The 24247-nt window shown below is 56.9% G+C and overlaps 1 protein-coding gene across 1 annotated transcript; it reads right to left on the reverse strand.

Moving 5' to 3' along the window:
• Window positions 1-457: 457 nt before the first annotated feature.
• On the reverse strand, window positions 458-24247 carry LOC121858188 (mucin-5AC-like; the record flags this gene model as incomplete). The annotated part of the gene is made up of 14 exons (XM_042354404.1): window positions 458-757; window positions 8764-9250; window positions 9771-10018; window positions 12752-13080; window positions 13186-13853; window positions 14117-15558; window positions 15884-16104; window positions 16351-16503; window positions 19091-19287; window positions 20001-20929; window positions 21537-22135; window positions 22286-22680; window positions 22834-23570; window positions 23694-24247. Coding segments are annotated over 14 exons (7259 nt in total), but the record flags the coding sequence as incomplete, so codon positions are not given.

The raw sequence follows: 24247 nt of genomic DNA on the forward strand, positions 1-24247 counted from the left end.
GAGGAGAGGGAGGAGGGAAGAGGGGAGGAGGAGGAAGAGGAGAGGGAGGAGGAGGAGGGAGGAGGAGGGGGAGGAAGGTGAGGAGGAGGAGAGGGAGAGGAAGAGGGAAGAGGAGGGAAGAGAATGAGGAGAGGGAAGGGAAGAGTGAGGAGGGAGGAGGGAGGAGGAGAGGGGAGGAGGGGGAGGAGGAGGGGAGGAAGAGGAGAGGGAAGAGGAAGAGTGAGGAGAAGGAGAGGGGAAGAGGGAGGGGAGGGGAGGAGGAGGGAAGAGGAGGAGGGAGAGAGGGAGGAGGGGAAGAGGAAGAGTGAGGAAGAGGGGGAGAGGGGAGAGGAAGAGTGAGGGGGAGGAGGGAAGAGGAAGAGTGAGGAGGAGGAAGGAGGGTGGAGAAGGAGTGTTGGGAGGCAGGGTCGTTGGAGTCGTAGGGAGGAGTTTGAAGGTTACTGGAGGTGTGTAGAGGTTACTGGATAATTGAGGGTCTGGAGGCCTTGGAGGGTTCTGGATGCCTGGAGGGGTCTGGAGGCCTTGAGGGTCTGGAGGTCTTTGGAGGGGTCTGGAGGCCTTTGGAGGGTCTGGAGGTCTTTGGAGGGGCTGGAGGCTGGAGGGGTCTGGAGTCTTTGGAGGGGTCTGGAGGTCTTTGGAGGGGTCTGGAGGTCTTTGGAGGGGTGGAGGTCTTGAGGGTCTGGAGGCCTTTGGAGGGGTCTGGAGGCATTTGGAGGGGTCTGAGGCCTTTGAGGCTCGGAGGCCTTTGGAAGGGTTCCTGAGGCCTTGGAGGAGTGTTGAGGTCACTAGACGTAGTTGGAGGTCGTTGAGGTAGAATTAATGTTCTTGATAATTATTATTGTAATCAGCACCACAAAGGTTCTTCCTTCCCCCTTTCCTTATTCTTCCTCCTCTCCTCCTCCTCCACCCTCTCATCTTCCTCTTCTCCTCCCTCCTCCTCCACCACCCCTCTTTTCTTCCTCTCCTCCACCCACCTCTTCCTCTCCTCCTCCTCCACCCTCTCATCTTCCTCCCCCTCCCCTCCCCACCCCTCTTTCCCTCCTCCACCCATCTCTTCCTCTCCTCCTCCTCCACCCTCTCATCTTCCTCATCTCCTCCTCCCACCTCTCATCTTCTCTTCTCCTCCTCCTCCACCACCCTCTTTTCTTCCTCTCCTCCACCCACCCCTCTTCCTCTCCTCCTCCTCCACCCTCTCATCTTCCTCTTCTCCTCCTCCTCCTCCACCACCCTTTTCTTCCTCTCCTCCACCCACCTCCTCTCCTCCTCCTCCACCCTCTCATCTTCCTTCTCCTCCTCCTCCACCACCCTTTTCTTCCTCTCCTCCACCCACCCTCTCTTCCTCCTCCTCCTCCCAGGCCAGAGGTGAGGCAGCCTCCACTCTTTAATTTATGGAGATGGAGGTTTATCATTACGAGAAAACTACACCTGGAGCACTACACCTGGCACTACACCAGAGCACTCACTGAGCACCACACCTGAGCACTACACCTGAGCCCTACACCTGAGTACTACACCTGAGCACTACACCTGGAGCACTACACCTGGAGCACTACACCTGGAGCACTACACCAGGAGCACTACACCTGAGCACTACACCTGGAGCACTACACCTGAGCACTACACCTGAGCACTACACCTGAGCAGTACACCTGGAGCACTACACCTGGAGCACCACACCTGAGCACTACACCTGGAGCAGTACACCCGGAGCACCACCCGAGCACCACACCTGAGCCCTACACCTGGAGTACCACACCTGGAGCCCCACACCTGGAGCACCACACATGGGAGCACCACACCTGGAGCCCTACACCTGGAGCCCTACACCTGAGCAATTCCACCTGGAGCATTCCACCTGAGCACTACACCTGAGCCCCACATCTGAGCCCTACATCTGGAGCACTACACCTGGCTGCACACCTGAGCACTACACCTGAGCACTACACCTAGCTGCACACTCTGGAGCACTACACCTGGAGCACACATGACACCACACCTGGAGCACCACACCTGGAGCCCTACACCTGAGCACACCTGGAGCACTACATCTGGAGCACTACACATGGGAGCACTACACCTGGAGCCCTACACCTGAGCACTACACATTGGAGCCCCACACCTGAGCACTACACCTGGAGCCCCACACCTGAGCACTACACATTGGAGCCCTACACCTGGAGCACTACACCTGAGCACTACACCTGAGCACTACACACATTGGAGCCCCACACCTGGAGCCCTACACCTGAGCACTACACCTGGAGCCCTACACCTGGGAGCACCACACATTGGAGCCCCACACCTGGAGCACCACACCTGGAGCCCCACACCTGAGGCACACCTGGCCCCACACCTGGAGCACTACACCTGGAGCACTACACCCAGAGCCCTACATCTGGAGCACTACACCTGAGCACTACACCCTGGAGCTGTACACCTGGAGCACTACACCTGGAGCCCCACACCTGAGCCGTACACCTGGGAGCACCACACCTGAGCACTACACCTGTAGCCCCACACCTGAGCACTACACCTGAAGCACTCAAACCTGGAGCCCTACACCTGGAGCACTACACCTGAGCACTACACATTGGAGCCCCACACCTGAGCACACCTGAGCACTACACCTGAGCACTACACATGGGAGCACTACACCTGAGCCCTACACCTGGAGCACTACACCTGGAGCACTACACCTGAGCCCCACCTGGAACACCACACCTGGAGCCCTACACCTGGAGCACTACACCTGGGGCCCTACACCTGGAACACAGCACCTGGAGCCCTACACCTGGAGACTACACCTGGAGCACTACACCTGGAGCCAATTAGCGTCCATCATACCCGCATACAAGTGGATTCTAGCAAACCATCGTGTTACTTAATACTTACAAACACAACCGACTACTTATACCATGTACAGTCACGCGCCATAGTGCACCCTCTACCCCTACTGCTGACTCGATGGAAGTCGTAGCCTCGGCTTAATACCGAACGCCTCACCCACCCCTCGTTCAGTGGTACAATGTGGTAACTCGAAGCTTCGTTGATTGTACGAATAACAGTTCATGATGTAATATTTGAGAGAATATATGCATGATACAGGTTTTTTTAGTAACTTCACAACACTATATTTACCATCACTATACTTAACATCACTATACCAGAGGGATCGTTCGGTTTGCAGCCCTGACTACGACTTCCTCGAGCCAGTAGTAGCGGTAGAGGGTGCGTCAAAACTATGGCGTCAGTCTACTTATACCAAATACACTTTATAAAGACATCACTTAAGAGGTGTATTAAATTTACTTACAAATGGGTTACTTAAACCTGACATGTAATTACTTATACGTAAATATGGCCCCAGTTATAAAATTACTTACAAAAGTTATAAGTAAGGAAAGTTTACTTACAAATACCGAGGAGGAATAAACTTATCATTAATTACTAGATAAAAGTTCACCTACAGAGGTATAAAGTAAAGGGTATTAACTTAAAAACACAAATACTGTACTTACAAAGGTTTAAAGTAAGGGTCATATACTTACAAAAGTGTACTAATGGAAGTGTAAAGTATGGTCATATACTTACAAGTGAACTTAAGGGTAGTGTAAAGGGGTCATATACTTACAAAGTGTACTTAGGGTAGTGTAGTAATCATATACTTACAAAAGTGTACTTAGGGTCAAATATACTTACAAAAGTGTACTTATGGGTAGTGTAAAGTATGGTCATATACTTACAAAAGTGCACTTAAGGGTAGTGTAAAGTAGGGTCATATACTCTACAAAAGTGTACTTAAGGGTAGTGGAAGTATGGGTCATATACTTACAAAAGTGTACTTAGGGTCATATACTTACAAAAGTGCACTTAAGGGTAGTGTAAAGTATGGTCATAACTTACAAAAGTGCACTTAAGGGTAGTGTAGTAAGGGTCATATACTTACAAAAGTGCACTTAAGGGTAGTGGTCCACTGTCCAGACCAGCGAGTAAAAGGATTTACCTGGAAGAGAAAATAATAATTACTAGAAGGGAGGATTAGGAGGAGGAGGAGGAGGAAGAGGAGGACGGAGAGGAGGAGGAAGAATAGAAGAAGAGACAGGAGGGAAGAGTAAGAAGAAGGAGGAAGAGGAGGAGGAAGAGGAGGAGGAAGAAGAGGGGGAAGAGGAGGAGGACGGAGAGGAGGAAGAGTAGGAAGAAGAGGAGCAGGAGGAAGAGTAAGAAGGGAGGAAGAAGAGGAGGAGGAAGAAGAGGAGGAGGAAGAGGAGAAGGAGGGGGAGCAAAAGGAGGAGGAGGAGGAGGAGAAGGAAGAAAAAAGAGGAAGAGGAAGAAGAAACGAAGACAAGAAAAAACTAATAAAAACCAAGAGACAAAAACAAACAAATAAAAAGAATAACAAAACAAGAACAAGAAACAAAAGAAAACAAACACACGAGAGAGAGAGAGAGAGAGAGAGAGAGAGAGAGAGAGAGAGAGAGAGAGAGAGAGAGAGAGAGAGAGGAAAACAAAGAACAGACGACTAACGAAACAAAGAAACAAATAAATGAAAATAAAGGAAGAGGAAAGGAAAGAGGGTGATAACTGAGGGAATAGGAGAGACAGATAAACCAGAGATGAAAGAGAAAGGGAGATATTGATGAGGGAATCAAAGGGAGGAAGATTGAGAGAGGAGGAGAGAGAGAGAGAGACTCACGTTACCACTAACAATATAATAACACAAATACCCCAATAAATAAATGAATGTGTCTTACAATATCAATCACGCAATCACTATAATATATTCTCGAAAAAAAAATCACCCACCTTAAATACTTTGTGTACAGATCTAACCTAACCTAACCTGGAACTAACCTGACCTATAACCTGACCTGACCTGACCTGACCTATAACCTGACCTGACCCTCATAACCTGAACTGACCTATAACCCATAACCTGACCTGACCTGACCTTCAACTTTTACAAATTCCTAAAGTCACTTCTTTAAGAACTTGATTTTTTGGATTTAAATTTGACGAGCCAAAGTTTGTGTCGAAAAAGTGTAAATATTTTTTGTATTTTGGTGATGAAAAAATATATAGTTTTAAATAGTTACTGTGTGTGTGTGTGTGTGTGTGTGTGTGTGTGTGTGTGTGTGTGTGTGTGTGTGTGTGTTGTGTGTGTGTGTGTGTGTGTGTGTGTGTGTGTGTGTGTGTGTGTGTGTTCTGTGTGTGTGTGTGTGTGTGTGTGTGTGTGTGATGGAATAACTTACCTGGATGCACCTGTTATTATTATTATTTATTTTCAATTCTCTCATTTCTCATCATTATTTTATTCCCTCTTATTAAATCTTTCTATTCTTCACACCTTCCTCTGTCTCTTTTATCCTCCTTCTCCAACCTCTTATTTTCTTATGCCCTTCATTCCCTCTTTATCTCTCCCTCCCATTCTTCTCTTATCGTTTCCTATTCCTTTACTTGGCTTTTTCTACTGATTACGATGGGTTCCCCTATTAATAATAATAATACCGAACCAACCTAACCTAGCATGTGTTAACTGCCAGCATCCTAGCACAAAACCCCAGCATCGCGTCCTAGCTGTCAAGAGTACGGACCCTTGCTCAGGGCGTGCTAGCCAGGAGGTCACCCGGGATCATAGCAAGAGTACGTCCCAGCATCGTCGCCAGCAGAGTACATTCACCAGCAGCCCAGCAGAGTATATTCCCAGCAGAGTACGGCCCCAGCAGAGTACGCCCCCAGCAGTCCCAGTGAGGACCCCAGCAGAGCACGGCCCCAGCAGAGTACAGTCCCCAGCAGAGTACAGCCCCAGCAGAGTACAGTCCCCAGCAGAGTACAGTCCCCAAGCGGCCCGAGCAGAGTACAGTCCCCAGCAGAGTACAGTCCCCAGCAGAGTACAGTCCCCAGCAGAGTACAGTCCCCAGCAGAGTACAGTCCCCAGCAGAGTACAGTCCCAAACAAGAAGCAGAAAGACATGTTATTGTTGTGAGTATGATGCCATGATGTGTCCCCAGTACAGTGTCACGAGGACGTTACCAGACAGTGCCGAGGACGTTACCAGTACAGTGCCACGAGGACGTTACCAGCACAGTGCCACGAGGACGTTACTAGCACAGTGCCACGAGGACCTTACCAGCACAGTGCCACGAGGACGTTACCAGTACAGTGCCACGAGGACGTTACCAGCACAGTGCCACGAGGACCTACCAGCACAGCCACGAGGACGTTACCAGCACAGTGCCACGAGGACGTTACCACAGTGCCACGAGGACGTTACTAGCACAGTGCCACGAGGACGTTACCAGCACAGTGCCACGAGGACGTTACCAGCACAGTGCCACGAGGACGTTACCAGTACAGTGCCACGAGGACGTTACCAGTACAGTGCCACGAGGACGTTACTACACAGTGCCACGAGGACGTTACCAGTACAGTGCCACGAGGACGTTACCAGTCCAGTGCCACGAGGACGTTACCAGTACAGTGCCACGAGGACGTTACTAGCACAGTGCCACGAGGACGTTACAGCACAGTGCCACGAGGACGCTTACCAGCACAGTGCCACGAGGACGTTACCAGTACAGTGCCACGAGGACGTTACAGTACAGTGCCACGAGGATGCCACGTACAGTGCCACGAGGACGTTACCAGCACAGTGCCACGAGGACGTTACCAGCAGCCATGAGGACGTTACCAGTAGTGCCACGAGGACGTTACCAGTACAGTGCCACGAGGACGTTACCAGTAGTGCCACGAGGACGCTGCCAGCACAGTGCCACGAGGACGTTACCAGTACAGTGCCACGAGGACGTTACAGCACAGTGCCACGAGGACATTACCAGCACAGTGCCACGAGGACGTTACCAGTACAGTGCCACGAGGACGTTACTAGCACAGTTCCACGAGGACGTTACCAGTACAGTGCCACGAGGACGTTACTAGCATGCCACAGGACGTTACCAGCACAGTGCCACGAGGACGTTACCAGCACAGTGCCACGAGGACGTCACCAGTACAGTGCCACGAGGACGTTACCAGTACAGTGCCACGAGGATTAAGTACAGTGCCACGAGGACGTTAAGCACAGTGCCACGAGGACGTTACCAGTACACTGCCGAGTACAGCCCAGTGCCACGAGGATACCAGTACAGTGCCACGAGGACGTTACCAGTACAGTGCCACGAGGACGTGCAACAGTATGCTGCCCGAGGACGTTACCAGCACAGTGCCACGAGGACGTTACCAGTACAGTGCCACGAGGACGTTACGCAGAAAGCCGCCGAGGACGTTACCAGCACAGTGCCACGAGGACGTTACCAGTACAGTGCCACGAGGACGATTACAGCACAGTGCCACGAGGACGTTACTAGCACAGTGCCACGAGGACGATAAGTACAGTGCCACGAGGACGTTACCAGTACAGTGCCACGAGGACGTTACCAGTACAGTGCCACGAGGACGTCAAAGCATTAGCACAGTGCCACGAGGACGTTACCAGTACAGTGCCACGAGGACGTTACCAGCAGTGCCACGAGGACGTTGACAGCGTACAGTAACGAGGACGTTACCAGCACAGTGCCACGAGGACGCTAGCAGCAGTGCCACGAGGACGTTCCAGCACAGTGCCACGAGGACGTTACCAGTACAGTGCCACGAGGACGTTACCAGTACAGTGCCACACGAGGACGTTACCAGCACAGTGCCACGAGGACGTTACCAGCACAGTGCCACGAGCGTTACCAGCACGGTGCCACGAGGACGTTACAGCACAGTGCCACGAGGACGAAGACAGTACAGCAGCCACGAGGACGTTACCAGTACAGTGCCACGAGGACGTTACCAGCACAGTGCCACGAGGACGTTACCAGTACAGTGTCACGAGGACGTTACTTAGCACAGTGCGTCACGAGGACGTTACCAGTACAGTGTCACGAGGACGTTACAGCACAGTGTCACGAGGACGTTACCAGTACAGTGTCACGAGGACGTTACCAGCACAGTGCCACGAGGACGTTACCAGCAGTACAGTGCCACGAGGACGTACCAGCACAGTGCCACGAGGACGTTACCAGTACCGAGGACGCTGGCACAGTACCACGAGTACCTTACCAGTACAGTGCCACGAGGACGTTACTAGCACAGTGCCACGAGGACCTTACCAGTACAGTGCCACGAGGACGACATAGCACAGTGCCACGAGACATTACCAGTACAGTGCCACGAGGACGCCAGTACAGTGCCACGAGGACGTTACCAGCAGTGCCACGAGCGTTACCAGCATAGTGCCACGAGGACGCACAGCACAGCGCCACGAGGACGTTACCAGTACACGCCACGAGGACGCTACAGCACAGTGCCACGAGGACCTTCACAGCACAGTGCCACGAGGACGTTACCAGCACAGTGCCAAGGACGTTACAGTACAGTGCCACGAGGACCTTACCAGTACAGTGCCACGAGGACGCCACCAGCACAGTGCCACGAGGACGTTACAGGTACAGTACCACGAGGACCTTACCAGTACAGTGCCACGAGGACGACAGCACACCACGAGGATTACCAGCACGCGTGCCACGAGGAATTAATGCGCATGGTGCCACGAGGACGTTACCAGTACAGTCGAGGACGTTACCAGCAGTGCCACGAGGATTCACCAGTACAGTGCCACGAGGACATTACAGTACAGTGCCACGAGGACGCTACCAGCACAGTGCCACGAGACGCATTGCACAGATGCCACGAGGACCGTACGTGCCACGAGGACTTTACCAGTGCCGAGGATGTGTACAGTGCCACGAGGACGCTAGGCACAGTACCACGAGGAATTACCAGCGGCCACGAGGACGTTACATTAGCACAGTGCCGAGGGACAGTACAGTGCCAACGAGGATCAGCTGTTCGAGACGTTACGCACAGTGCCACGAGGACTGCTACAGTGCCAACGAGGACGCTACAGGTAACAGCACCACGAGGATCTCGACGGCGGTAGCGCCACGAGGACGTTACCAGCACAGTGCCACGAGGACGATACGCAGCAAAGTACCACGAGATCCACAGTGCCACGCACAGCCAACCAGGACGATACCACAGTGCCACGACGATACCAGCCAGTGCCACCGATACCAGCACAGCCACGAGGACGCATACAGTGCCACGAGACGCCGGCAAAGACCACGAGGACGTTACCAGCACAGTGCCACGAGGACGCCACTGGTACTGTGCACCACGATCTGAAACAGTGCCACGAAGGCTACCCCTGTACAGTGCCACGAGCCGGCACGGTAGGAACCATGTGGGGCTTGGTCGCGGAGGAGGAGGAGGAGGAGGAGGAGGGTTGAGTGCGGCGGCAACCGGCAGACACGACGCGATCAATAGCGTGTACTGGACCAACTCCACGCCACGCCTCTGAGTTATACCCGCCGCCCAATGTCTCTCACACACACGCCCGCTCGCCCTCACGCCCATAACGTCTCCCATCAGGCCTCACTATAAACCCCATCATCTTGAAAATTTAGTTTTTTGTGTAGGCGTGAGGCGTGATGGCGGAGGTGAGGGATCTCAACAGCATCCCTGAGCACGGCCATGATGCCTCACCAGGACGGGTGAGGGGTGAGGGGTGAAGCCAGTTCTTGTCTTACCTTGCTGGAAGGAGGAGGGGTGGTGGTGGAGCAGCAGTGTAGAGATGGTGGGCGGGGGAGGCTGCAGAGCCGCCGTCAATACAGACAACACCACCACTAACTAACACACCCTACACCTAGGGAGAGGCACAAACTCACACTTGAACAACACCTACAACCTGTCGTGTATCACAACCTGAGTCAGCTTCCACAACTCTTGAATACAACCTTGTCTCGCCTCTGTACACCGACAACAACCTTGTTGAGCACGCGCTGTGGCGCCCGCTGCCCCTGCTGCTGCTTTGGTGAAGGGCGGCACTGTTGAGGGTGGAACTGGTGGAGGGCGGCACTAGTGGAGGCGGCACTAGTGGAAGGTGGCACAGGTGGAGGGCATGCCATGGGTGGCACTGGTGGAAGTGCACGGGTGGCACAGGTGGAGGCACTGGTGGAGGGTGGCACTGGTGGAGGGCACTAGTGACGGCGGCACTAGTGGAAGGTGGGTGGAGGGGCACTGTTGGAGGGTGGCACTGGTGGAGGCGGCACTAGGGAAGGTGGCACAGGTGGAGGGCGCACTGTTGGAGGGTGGCACTGGTGGAGGGCGGCACTAGTGGAGGCAGCACTAGTGGAAGGTGGCACAGGTGGAGGGCAGCACTGTTGGAGGGTACTGGTGGAGGGCGCACTAGGAAGGTGGCACAGGTGGAGGAGCACAGCTGGAGGGTGGCACTGGTGGAGGCAGCACTGATGGAGGCGAGCACTGGTGGAGGTGCACGTGGAGGGCGGCACTAGTGGAAGGTAAGGCGGTGAGGCACAGCTGGAGGGCACTGATGAAGGGCACCTGCTGAAGGGTGGAACTGGTGGAGGCAGCACTAGTGGAAGGTGCACAGGTGGAGGTGGCATTGCTGGGAGGCGGCACTGGAAGGTGGCACAGGTGGAGGGCGGCACAGCTGGAGGGTGGCACTGATGGAGGCGGTACTGTTGAAGGGTGGCACTGGTGGAGGGCGCACTGGTGGAGGGTGGCACTGGTGGAGGGCGGCACTAGTGGAAGGTGGCACAGGAGTGGGCGGCACAGCTGGAGGGTGGTGCACTGATGGGAGAGCACTGTTGAAGGTGGCACTGGTGGAGGGGCACTAGTGGAAGGTGGCACAGGTGGAGGGTGGCATTGCTAGAGGGGCGGCACTGGTGGAAGGTGGCACAGGTGGAGGGCGGCACAGCTGGAGGGCGGCACTGGTGGAGGGCGGCACTGTTGAAGGGTGGCACTGATGGAGGGTGGCACTGATGGAGGGTGGCACTGGTGGAGGGTGGCACTGATGGAGGGTGGCACTGATGGAGGGCTGCACTGATGGAGGGTGCACTGGTGGAGGGCACTGATGGAGGGGTGGCACTGGTGGAGGTGGCACTGATGGAGGGCATGGTGGAGGTGGCAATGATGGAGGGTGGTACTAATGGGGGTGGCACTGGTGGAGGGCTGCACTGATGGAGGGTGGCACTGGTGGAAGGTGGCACTGGTGGAGGTGGCACTGATGGAGGGTGGCACTGATGGAGAGTGGCAAATGGTGGAAGGTGCACTGGTGGAGGGCTGCACTGATGGAGGGTGGCACTGGTGGAAGGTGGCACTGGGGAGGGTGGCACTGGTGAGGGGTGGCACTGATGGAGGGTGGCACTGGTGGGGTGGCACTGGTGGAGGTTGGCACTGGTGGAGGTGGCACTGATGAGGGGTGGCACTGATGGAGGGTGGCACTGATGGAAGGTGGCACTGATGGAGGGTGGCACTGGTAGGTGGCACTGATGGAGGCTGCACTGATGGAGGTGCACTGGTGGAAGGTGGCACTGGTGGAGGGTGGCACTGGTGGAGGGTGGCAATTGATGGAGGGTGGCACTGATGGAGGTGGCACTGTGGAGGGCTGCACGCACAGAGGTGGCACTGGTGGTGGCACTGGTGGAGGTGGCACTGGGGGAGGGGGCACTGGTGGTGGCACTGGTGGAGGGCGGCACTGATGGAGGGTGGCACTGGTGGGAGGGGCTGCACTGATGGAAGGTGGCACTGGTGGGAGGGTGGCACTGATGGAGGGCGGCACTGATGGAGGGCGGGCACTGGTGGAAGGTGGCACTGGTGGAGGGCGGCACTGGTGGAGGCACTGGTGAGGGGTGGCACTAGTGAATGGCACTGGTGAGGGCGGCACTGATGGAGGGTGGCACTGGTGGAGGGCGGCAATGATGGAAGGTGGCACTGGTGGAGGGCTGCACTGAGGGTGGCACTGGGAAGGTGGTGACTGGTGGAGGGCGCACTGGTGGGAGGGCGGCACTGGTGGAAGGGCACTGGTGGAGGTGGCACTGGTGGAGGTGGCAGGATGAGGGCGCACGGTGGAGTGTCGCAATGATGAGGGCGGCACTGACGGAGGGTGGCACTGGTGGAGGGGCGGCACTGATGGAAGGTGGCACGGCGGAGGGATGCACTGATGGAGGGTGCACTGGTGGAAGGTGGCACTGGTGGAGTGGCGCACTGGTGATGGGCACTGGTGGAAGGTGGCACCTGGTGAGGGTGGCACTGGTGGAGGGTGGCACTGATGGAGGGCGGCACTGGTGGAGGGCTGCACTATGGAGGGTGGCACTGGTAGGGCAGTAATTGAGAGGTGGCACTGGTGGAGGGCACACGATGGAAGGTGGCACTGGTGGAGGGTGGCACTGATGGAGGGCGCACTGGTGAGGGGCACTGGTGAAGGTGGCACTGGTGGAGGGCGGCACTGGTGAGTGGGTGGCACTGGTGGAGGGCGGGTACCCAGGGTGGCACTGTGGCGGCACCTGATGGAGGGTGGCACTGGTGGAGGGCTGCACCTGATGGAAGGCGGCACTGGTGGAGGGCTGCACTGGTGGAGGGCGGCACTGATGAAGGTGGCACTGGTGGAGGCGGCACTGCATGGAAGGTGGCACTGGTGGAAGCGGCACCGATGGAAGGTGGCACTGGTGGAGGCTTCACCGATGGAGGGTGGCACTGGGAGTGGCGGCACTGGTGAGGGCGGCAACTGGTGAAGGTGGCACTGGTGAGGGTGGCACTGGTGGAGGTGGCACTGATGGAGGGCGGCACTGGTGGAGGGCTGCACCGGATGGAGGCACTGGTGGAGGGCGGCACCGATGGAAGGTACCTGTGGAGGCTGCACTGGATGGAGGGTTGCACGGGCAGGCACTGGTGGAGGCCGCACCGAAGTGGAGGCGCGGCACTGGTAGCGTGGCACCGCGGAGGGCGGCACTGGTGGAGCGGCACCGGTGAAGGTGGCACTGGCTGAGTGGAGCGGCACAGGAGGCGGCACTGGGGAAGGTGTAACTGGTGGAGGTGGCACCGGTGGAAGTGGCACTGGTGGAGGTTGCAACCACTGAAGGGCAACGGTGGAGGCGGCACTGATGGAGGCGGCACCGGGAGAGGCCGCACCATGAGGGGTGGCACTGGTGGAAGGTGGCACTGGTGGAGGGCCACCTGACGGAGGGCGGCACTGGTGGAGGGCGGCACTGGTGGAGGGGCGTGGAGGGCGGCACGGAGGGCGGCACCACGTGGAGTGGCGGCAAACGGTGAAAAATGCACCATGGAGGGTGGCACAGGTGGCACTGGTGAAGGTGGCACTGGTGGAGGGCTGCAACTGATGGAGGCGGCACCGGTGGAAGGTGGCACTGGTGAGGGCAGCACTGAGGGCAACCGGTGGAGGCGTCACTGGATGGAGGGCGGCACTGGTGGGGAAGCACTGGTGGAACCCGGCACTGGAGGAGGGGCCGGTGGAGGCGTAACCGAAGGCGGCACCGATGAAGCGGCACTTCAAAGAGGCACCTGATGGAAGGTGGCACAGGGAGGTCACCGATGGAGGGCGGCACCTGCGGAAAGCGCACTGGTGGAGGCCACCGATGAGGTGGCACTGGCGGAGGGCTGCACTGGTGGGCGGCACCAGCTGAGGCATGCACTGGTGGAGGCGGCACTGAGGAGGGGTGACACTGTGAGGCTGCAACTGGTGAGGGCGGCACTGGTGAGTGTGGCACTGGTGAGGCGCACTGGTGGAGGGCGCACTGGCGGAAGGTGACACTGGTTGAGGCTGCACTGGTGGAAGCGCGGCACTGGAAGCGCGGCACTGGTGGAGGCCGGCACCGGTGGAGGCACTGATGGAGGGTGGAACTGATGAGGGTGGCACTGTGAGGGCTGCAATGGTGAGGGCGGCACCGGTGGAAGGTGGCACGGTGGAGGCGGCACTGTGGAGGTGGCAACTGGCGGAGGGCGGCACTGGTGGAGGCACTCAAAGGTGAAGCCAGGGCACTGGTGAGTGGCGCACCGGTGAGGGCAGGCACTGTGGAGGCGGCACTGGAGGGCACACAGGCAATGGGAGGGGGCACTGGCGGGAAGGTGCGCACTGGTGGAGGCCGCACTGCGTGAGGCAGCACTGGTGGAGGCTGGGCGGAGGCGCACTGGTGAGGGGCAAGTCCGGTGAAGGTGGCAACTGGTGGAGGGCGGCACTGGTGAAGGTGCGCACTGGTGGAGGGCGGCACTGGTGAAGGCACAAGGCACTGGTGGAGGCGGCACTGGTGGAGGCGGCACGGATGAGGGCGGCACGCGAGCGCACTGGTGGAGCGGCACTGGTGGAGTGGCGGCACTGGTGGAAGCGTGCACTGTGGAGGGCGCACTGATGAGGGCGGCGCTGATGAGGGTGGCAACTGATGAGGGCACCGGTGGAGGCGGCACTAGTGGAGGGCGGCACCGATGGAAAAGCGGCACCGATGGAGAAGGGCACAATGGAGGGTTGGCACTGGTGGAGGCAGCACCTGTGAGGGCGGCACCGATGGAGGGTGGCACTGGTGAAGGCGGCACTTGTGAGAGGGCGGCACTGGATGAGGCACCGATGATGGCACTGGGGCAAGCGGCACTGGTGGAGGCTGCACTGATGGAGGTGGCACTGCAGCGGGGTGGCACTGTGAGTGCGCACTGATGGAGGTGGCACTGGTGGAGGCGGCACCGATGGAGGGATGCACTGATGGAGGGTGCACCAGTGGAGGGCGGCAACTGGTGAAGGCGGCACCGATGTAGGGCGGCACTGATGGAGTGGTGGCACCTGACGGAGGGCGGCACTGTGGGAAGTGCAGCACTGAAAATGCAAATTGATGGAGGGTGCACTGGGGAAGTGGCACTGGTGGAGGCTGCACCGATGGAGGCGGCACCGGGGAAGTGGCACTGGTGGAAGGTTGCACTGATGGAAAGTGGCACTGGGGAAGCGGCACTGGGGAAGGCGGGCACTGGTGGAGGGCTGCACTGATGGAGGGTGGCAATTAGCGGAGGGCGGCACTGTGAAGTGGCACTGAAGTGGAGTGGCTGCACTGATGGAGGGCACTGGTGAAGGTGGCACGGGTGAGTCGCACTGATGAGGCACCTGGGGAAGCGTGGCGCTCTGGTGGAGGGGCTGCACTGATGGAGGTGGCACCTGTGAAGGTGGCACTGGTGGAGGCCAAATTGATGGAGGCGGTGGAGGGCGGCATCTGATGGGAGGCGGTACTGGGGCGCGGTAATTGATGGAGGCGTTCGGGTAAAGGTGTACTGGTGGAGTGGCGGTACTGATGGAGGGTGGGCACTGGGGAGGTGGCACTGGTGGAGGGCTGCACTGGCGGAGGTGGCACTAGTGCGCAATTGATGGAGTGCGCTACTGGTGGAGGGCGGCACTGGTAGCGTAGTAGCGCTCGATGGATGGCGGCACTGGTGGCACTGGTGGAGGGCGCACTTACTTTTTGCGGTGGCATTGGGGGGGGCGCGGCACTGTGAGGTCACTGATGGAGGGTGGTACCTAGTGGAGGGCGCACTGATGGAGTGGGTGCAACCTGCAAAACTGGTGAAGGGCACTGGTGAAGGCACCGACGGAAAAGGGCACCAGCGGAGGGCGGCACTGGGGAAGGTGGCACTGGTGAAGGCAGCACTGGTAGCGGCGCACTGATGGAGGTGGCACAGTTGAGGGCGCACTGGTGGAAAATTGGCACTGATTGAGGGCGGCACTGGTGGAAGGTGGCACTGGTGGACGGCACTGATGGGAGGGTAGCACTGGGAAGGTGGCACTGGTGGAGGCTGCACTGATGGAGGGTGGCACTAGTGGAGGGCGGCACTGATGAGGGGTGGCACTGGGAAAGTGCAACAAGTGAAAAACGGCAACAAGTAAGGCGGAACTGATGGAGGTGGCACTAAAGTGGAGGGCGGCACTGGGAAGGTGGCACTAGTGGAGGCTGCACTGATGGAGGTAGCACTGGTGGAAAGGTGGCACCGGTGGAGGCTGCACTGATGGAGGTGGCACTGGGAAGGCACGGTGGAGGCCGCACTGATGGAGGGCGGCACTGGGGAAGGTGGCACTGGTGGAGGGCACCTGATAGGGGTAAACAGCTGGAGTAGGCAGCACTGGTGAAGCGGCCTCATGGAGGGCAGCACTGCTAAGGGCAGCACTGATGGAGGGCGGCACTGGTGAATGGGCAACTGATGGAGGGCGCACTGATGGAGGGTGTAATGATTGAATATCAGACCAAAAGCTTACAGCCCAAAATTACATCACACACAAAGCAGTACGTACAGACAGACCGCGTGGTACCTAACACATCAGGCCTGACACACCGCAGGTCAAGACCTAACCCTGCCTAAATTTGCGTAACCCTACGATATAACTGTAAGAGAAAACACACCTGGCACCCACCCGCGGCAATAATTACAAAGCACTACTGTCCTGCGACATACCCTCACCTGGGCAAACAACCCTGGACCAGACCTGACGGGACAAGCGACCCACCAATGCCAGCACTGCCACCCGGCTCTCAACAGGGGATGGAGCCTCACCAGAGTCTGATAACGGCAGGCCAGCACCACGCCCTGTCCCGCCCATCAAAGAATCCGTCACTAAAGGCAACGAGAACAACGTAAGAACATAAGAAAGCGGGATACTGCAGGAGGCTGACTGGCCATATACAGATCTTTCACACCATCCCAACACTCCATGTGCTTTCAGTCTTGAAGCTCCCTAACCCCCGATCCTACTATAGCACTCGGTAGCCTATTCCACATATCCACAACTCTACTACCAAAACCAGTGTCGCCTATCCTTCTCTGAATCAATTTATCTAACGGCGCTTCATTTGTCTAGTTATTCGTTGCCACGGGAGCTCAAAACATCTTCCATTTTACCCTTGTTTCACTTCTTACCCACTTTGCACACCTCATCATATTCCCTAACTCTACGCCTCTAATGAATGTAAGCTCAAGCTTTTCAGTCTTCATATGGAGGCTGTTTCAATATTATGGATCATTTTGTCATTCTTTGCAATTCCGCGCCACCCGCGTCCACTTATGCAATGGCGACACCCGGTGAACTGGAATCAGCATAATCCTGCTGTGTACCGCCCTGGTCGCCAGGTGTTTCTGGCGATAACGTCAGCAGTTCCGGTGACGATATGGAACCCAAGAATCCGGTTTGTTTGCCGCGAACGCTAATATTACTGTTTCGGTTGCTCGTCGTCGCTAACAAATTACACCCAGATCTTTCACAAACTGAGTTTCTATCTGTGTTAATCTAGTTTATACTTAACGTTTGTATTCGTCTTCCATCTGTAATAATTCATTGACGGTATTAAAATTCATTTGCTGCCTTACTGACTACGCGGCAGTATTCAGATCTCGGAAGGTGTCTGTTACTGTCTGGAATGACGCCTGGCTTTGCATTATTCAAATTTATTTTAATGGGCTTAGTTATGTCAACAAGATTGTTAATATAACAAAATGTTGGGGGAAATTTCATCAGTAATTTCAGTCTGGACTTTTAAATTCATTTTGACTTTTGTTTTACCAGTTACCTAATCTATTTTAATACTGATCTTAATTTATTCCATGCTTCTACCTTCCTTATCAACAATAATCTCATGAGGGACTCTATCGAATGCTTCACTGAATCTAAATAAATTATATCATATGACTTATTCGCCATCTTTACCGCCCAAATACTTCTGGCGCGTACCTGGTGGCGGCTGCCAGCCCTGGGTGAAACTCCGTGCTGAGAAGAAATTTAAATTAAGTTGAATTGCTCTAAGGTGGCTTTGATTTTGCAGCAACACTGGTTCAGCACCGCCTATGACGATGTGGAGACTAATGGGGAGGCAATTTGATGCGCTGACTTATCACTTTTCGGAAAAATCGGAACTACATTTGCAGTCGCTTCCTGGCACTCCAGGCCCGACTCTAATGACTTATTAAATAAAACGCTAATGGATTACCAATCTCTACATTCTTTTAATATTCTGCATGGCACCTCGCCTGAATCTGCGCTGACGGCGAGGCTCAGCTGTTAACTACTTTTAAGCGCCATCGCTATTTTTAGCAATATTGATGACCACCAGAATACCGTCGTTATGACAATCTTATAACCCGAACCGGTGCAGTTTTTCATTTGGTAATACGGACAAAATGACTATTTTAACGCATACATTTCTAACTCATCATCAGCCATTCCTGTCAAGTTTTAAGGGGACCTTATTGTATCTCTAACCTTTGATTTCGAGCAAGCAGTTGATAAAGCTTTTGGGGGTTATTTTATTCGCTTGCTACCTTGATTTGGCAATTTTATTTCCTACTTGTTTTTTAATTGTCTTGTTAGGTTCCATAGTAAATCAAGTAAGTGATTTTCGCCTTTCTTAACTTCTATACCTTTTCCTACATCTGTTCATTATTCAATCATTTTGCTGGTTCCAGATCGCATCTGAATTTTCTTTTGTGGGATGTAATTATTTTCGGCATTATTGATTGGTTCAACAAACTGTCCACAAAGCAGCCGCTAACCAACTGGGTTCAAGCCGGATGTGCCTGGAGGTGTGGGGACACCTTTGGACCTAGGTCATCTTTTGTCTTTGCTACCGCGAATTAGCTCTTCCTAAAATCTGGACTGGCGCCGAATTTCCTGGCTATCCATATTATGTTAAATATATGGCTGCGATCACTGTTTCAGTTCGTTCTTAATCTCTAAATATCTTTATTAGATTTTCATTATTACTGAGAACCTGAGATATTATTTTAGTGGCGAGGCGAATTGATATAAAAACTATCTTGTACTACTTCTAGAAAATCTTCGCATTCATTATCGCTGCTGATTTCAATCCATGCCCGAAAGTGCTGAAATCGCCGTAATCCATCTGGCCGCCTAATTCAACGCATAACAGTAAGTGCTGGCCGTGCAGTGATCTCGATCAACGATCGACTCAGCGGAAATGCCCATTCTTAATTGTGCTGGCGTCGAACATATCAGTCTATCAGCACCAGGTAATGAATTCCCCATTAATTCCCCGCGCAATTGAAATAAAGCTAAATAAGTAGTTGTGTTTTATATACTATACTTGTAATTGAGCCTGGTTAATATAGTTTCTCACACCTCGAGACACGCTACCAAACTTCCTGTCTTTTACATCTCCTACTATAAATATTCTACCAGTATAAGTAATACCCTTCTGGTGAGTCTTGTCACACAGCGGCACTGGTGAGAAGGCGGTACTCTGGTGAAGGTGGCACTGGTGGAGGGCACTGGTGGAGGGCGCGAATCTTGAAGGGGTGGCACTGGTGGAGGGCGGCACTGGTGAGTGGCACCAGTGAGGCGGCACTGGTGAAGGTGGCACTGGTGAGGGCGGCACTGGTGGAGGCGCACTGGTGAGGGCGGCAAATTGGTGAAGGGTGGCACTGTGAGGCGGTAACAGTGGAGGGCGAGCACTGGGTGAGGGCGGCACTGGTGGAGGGCGGCACTGGAGGGCGGCACTGAAAGGGCACTGGTGAGGGGCGGCAATTGGTGAAGGTGGTACTGTGGAGGGCGGCACTGGTGGAGGTGGCACTGGTGAAGGTGGTAACTGGTGAGTGGGCGTACCGAAGTGAAGGGTGGCACTGTGAAGGTACTGGTGAGGGCGGCACTGTGAAGTGCGGCACTGGTGATGGGGTGGCACTGGTGAAGGTGGCACCTGGTGAAGGCGCACTGTGAAGGGTGGCACTGGTGAAGGGTGGCACTGGGAAGGGTGGCACTGGTGAAGGGTGGCACTGGTGAAGGTGCGCACTACGGAGGGCGGCACTGGTGAAGGGTGGCACTGGTGAAGGGTGGCACTGGTGAAGAGGCGGCACTGGTGGCGGTGGCGTACTGGTGAAGGGCGAATACCCATGGAGGGCGGCACCTGGTGGGTGGCACTTGTGAAGGTGGCAATTGTGGAGTGCACTTGATGGAGGGGCACTGTGGAAGGGTGGTGAATGGTGGTGGTACCTGTGGAGGGTGGTAACTGGTAAGGTGGCACTGGTGGAAGGCTGCACTGGAGGGTGATGAGCGCACCTAGTGAGTGCGAAGCAGCGGAAGGTGGCTGTGGTACTAAAAGGGGCACCGGGGGGCGGCACCAGCAAGTGCACCTTGAAGGGCACCTAGCGCAAAGGCACTGGTGAGGCAACCTGTGAGTGTCACGGTTAGCGCACTGGTGGAAGGGCGGCACTGGTGAAGTGCCACTGGTGGAAGGTGGTAACTGTGGAAAGGGCCACTGGTGAAGGTGGGTAACCTGGTGGCTGGCACTGGCGGAGAGGCTGCACTGGTGGCACGGTGGAGGCGTAACAAGTAAGGCACGCTTAGTGGGGCACCAGGAGGGGTGGCACTGGTGGAAGGCGGCACTGGTGAAGGTGGCACTGTGGAGGGGTGGTAACTGGTGGAGGGCCTGGCACAGCAGTGAAGGGTGGGCACCGCGAGGTGGTAATTGGCAAAGGCAAAGCGCACGGCAAGGCACGGGTAAGGCACTGGGAAGGCACCTGGGCGGCACATGGTGGTGGCACATGCAAGGGTGGTCACTGGTGAGGGCGCAAGACTTGTGAAGGGTATAACTGGGCGTGAAGGCACTGGTGAAGGGCGCACTGGTGAAGGTGGCACCAGGAGGTGGCACTGGTGAAGGGCGCACGGTGAAGGTGCACTGGTGAAGGGTGGCACCGGTGAAGGCGGCACTGGTGAAGGGTGGCACTGGTGAAGGTGGCACTGTGGAAGGGCACGGCACTGGTGAAGTGCGGCACTGGTGAAGGGTGGCACTGGTGAGGCACCGGTAGCGTGGCACTGTGAAGGCACCGGCGTGAAGGGCGGCACTGCGAAGGGTGGCACTGGCGGGAGGTGGCACTGGTGAAGGTGGCACTGGTGAAGGGTGCAGAACTTAAGGGTGGCACTGAGTGAGGCACTGGTGAAGGCGGCAACTGGTGGAGGTGGCACTGGTGAGGGTGGCACTGGTGAAGGGTACCTGGTGAAGGGCACTGGTGAAGGGTGGCACTGGTAAGGGTGGTACTGGTGGAGTGGGCAATGGTAAAGGCGCACTGGTGTATGGGGTGGTACCTGTGGAGGGCGGCACTGGTGAAGGGCACTGGTGGAGGGCGCACTGGTGAAGGTGGCACTGGTGAAGGTGGCACTGGTGAAGGGTGGCACTGTGAGGGTGTACCTGGCAAGGGGCGGCACGTGAGGGTGGCACTGGTGGAGGTGCACTGGTAGCGGTCGTACGAAAGAGTGGCAACGGTGGAGGGTGGCACTGGTGAAGGGTGTCGGTGAAGTGCGGCACTGGTGAAGGGGTGGCACTGGTGAAGGCGGCACGAAGTGCGCACTGGTGAAGGTGGGCACTGGGAAGGTGGTACTGGTGGAGGGCGGCACTGGTGAAGGGTGGCACTGGTGAAGGGGTGGCACTGGTGAATGGCACTGTGAAGTGGCAACAGTGAAGGGTGGTACTGGGCGGAGGAGCACCTGAAGGGCGGCACTGGTGGGCGTGGCACTGGTGAAAGGGCGGCACTTGTGAAGGGTGGCACTGGTGGAGGGCACTGGGTAAAGGGCACCGAGTGGTGGAATGCAGGGCGGCACTGGTGAAGGGTGGCACTCAGCAGCGCGTACTGGTGAAGGGTGGTACCTGTGAGGTACCCAGTAGCGTCGCACTGGTGAGGCGGCACCCGGTAGCGGGTGAAGGTGAAGTACCTGGTGGAGGGCGGTACTGGTGAAGATGCACCGGTGAGGTGGTACTGGTGAGGGTGGCACTGGTGAAGGGCGGCACTGGTGAAGGCACTGGCAATATACTGGTGAGGGTAGGAACGGTGAAGAGCGGCACTGGTGAAGGGTGGCACTGGCAACTGGAGGCACTATGAGGTGGCACAGTTAAGCACCAGTGGAGGCACCTGATGAAGGGCGTGGCACTGGTGGAGGGGTACCGGCAATGGATGGTACTGGTGAAGGGTGGCACCATGGAAGGGCGCACTGGTGGAAGGAACGGTGGCGTGGGCACTGGTGAGGCGGCACTGGTGAAGGTGGTACCTGGTGAAGGAGGTACCCTGCGGAGAGAATTTGGTGAAGGCACCTGGTGAAGGGTGGCACTGGTGGAAGGGTACTGGTGAAGGCGCACTGGTGGAGGGTGAAACTGGTGGGAGGGCGGCACCGTGGAGGGCGGCACCGGTAGCGGCACAGTGAGGGCGGTACTGGTGAAGGGTGGTGTGGTGAGGCACTGGTGGCATGGCACTGGTGAAGGGATGGAACGGTGGAGGGCGGCACTGGTGGAGGTACCAGTGAGGGCGGCACTGACAGTGCTAGGCGGAAGGGTGGCACTGGTGAAGGAGTGGAGGCACTGGTGAAGGGGTGGCAATTGGGTGGCGGCACTGGCGAAGGTACTTGGTGGAGGTGGCACTGGTGGAGGGCGGCACTGTGGTGAGTGGGAAGTGGCACTGGTGAAGGGTGGCACTGGTGGAGTGGGCACTGGTGAGGCACCAGTGGAGGGTACTGGTGGAGGTGGAACCGGTGGAGGGTGGCACTGGAAGGGTGGCACTGGTGGAGGGCACGGCGAGGCACTAAGAAGGCACTGGTGAAGGCAAGCACTGGGTGGGCCAAGTACAGTGGATGGTACTGGCAGAGGTGGTAACCTGGGTGTGGCACTGGTGGAGGGCAGCACTGGGGCGGAGGAACTAGTGGGCGGTGTAACGGAGGAGTGGCGAACTGGGTGAAGGATGTTCGGTGGAGGCGGCACTGGTAAAGTGGCAACTGGCGGAAGGGAAGTACTGGTGGAGAGGCTGCAGGAGGCACCGCGATGGCAAGTACCGGTAGGTGGTAATTGGTGAAGGCTACTGGTGAAGTGGCGGCACTGGTGGAGGGTGGCACTGGTGGAGGGCGGCACTGGTGGATGGGTGGCACTGGTGGAGGGGAGCACTGGTGAAGGGTGGCACCGGTTTAGGATGGCACTGGTGAAGGGCACCTGCACGGTGGAGGTGGCACGTAAGGCACTGGTGAAGGGCACGGGCGGAGGGTGAGTGGAGGCACGGTGGAGGCACTGGGCGAGGGCACCGGCGAAGGGGTGGCACTGTGAGGCGGCACTGGTGAAGGTGGCACTGGTGAAGCGTGGCACTGGTGAAGAGTGGCACTGGGGTGAGGCACTGGGTGAAGGGGTGGTACTGGAAGAGGCGGCACTGGTGAGGGTGGCACTGCTGAGGGTGCGTGAAGTGGGTACTGGTGAAGGCGGCACCGGCGGAGGGAAGGTACTGGTGGAGGGTGGGTACTGGTGAAGGCACCGGAGGCACAATGGTGCACCAAGAAGGCACTGGTGGAAGGCGGCACTGGTGAAGTGGAACTGGTGAAGGGGTGGTACTGGTGAGGTAACCGGCGGTAAGGCACTGGTGAAGGCTGGTACATGGAGGTACTGGTGAAGGGGTGCCACTGGTGAAAGGTGGCACGGTGAGGGCAAGCACTGTAGTAGCGGTAGTGAGGGCGGCACAATTTGGTGGAGTGCGGCACCAGTAAAGGCACCGTGAAGGTTGATAATGGGAGGAGGTACGGTGAGGAGTACTGGTGAAGGGCGCAAGAATTGAAGAGGTGGTACTGGTGAAGGCGGTACTGGTGGAGGCGGTACTGGTGAAGGGTGTGGGTACTGGTGAAGGGCACTGGTGGAGGTGGCACTGGTGAGGCACTGGTGAGGGGTGGTACTGGTGAGGGTAGGCAACTGGTGAAGGCGCACTGGTGGAGGGGCAACGTGAAGGTGGCACTGGTGAAGGAGGTGCACTGGTGAAGGTGGCACTGGTGAAGGGCGTACCGCGGAGGGTGGTACTGGGCGGAGGCACTGGTGTGGAGGGGCAGTACTGGTGGAGTGCACTGGTGAAGGCACTGGTGAAGGGCACTGGTGGAGGCGGCACCTGGTGAAGTGGGTGGTGGCAAGGCAACTGGTGAAGGGTGAAGCACTGGTGAGGGCGGCACAGATGGAGATGGCACTGGTGGAGGCACGCTGGAAGGCGGGAACTGGTGAAGGGCACTGGCTGGGGTGGTACCTGAAGTGAAGGGCGGCACTGGTGGAGGGTGGCACTGGTGGCACCGGTGAAGGGGCGCACTGGTGAAGGGGTGGCATGGTGGAGGGTGGCACTGCAGGAAGGGCACCGGGGCGGGCGCACTGGCGGAAGGGTGGCACTGGTGAAGGCACTGGCGAAGTGCGGCACAAGCGCGGCACTGGTGAAGGGTGGCACTGGTGAGGTGGTACTGGTGGAGGCACCTGGCAACTGGTGAAGGGCGGCAATGGTGAAGGGTGCACTGGTGAAGGGTGGAAGCGGCACTGGTAGGGTGCACTGGTGAAGGTGGCACTGGTGGAGGGCGGCA

The sequence above is a fragment of the Homarus americanus genome, unplaced genomic scaffold, assembly GCF_018991925.1.
Source record: "Homarus americanus isolate GMGI-L3 unplaced genomic scaffold, GMGI_Hamer_2.0 scaffold34752, whole genome shotgun sequence".
NCBI lineage: Eukaryota > Metazoa > Arthropoda > Malacostraca > Decapoda > Nephropidae > Homarus > Homarus americanus.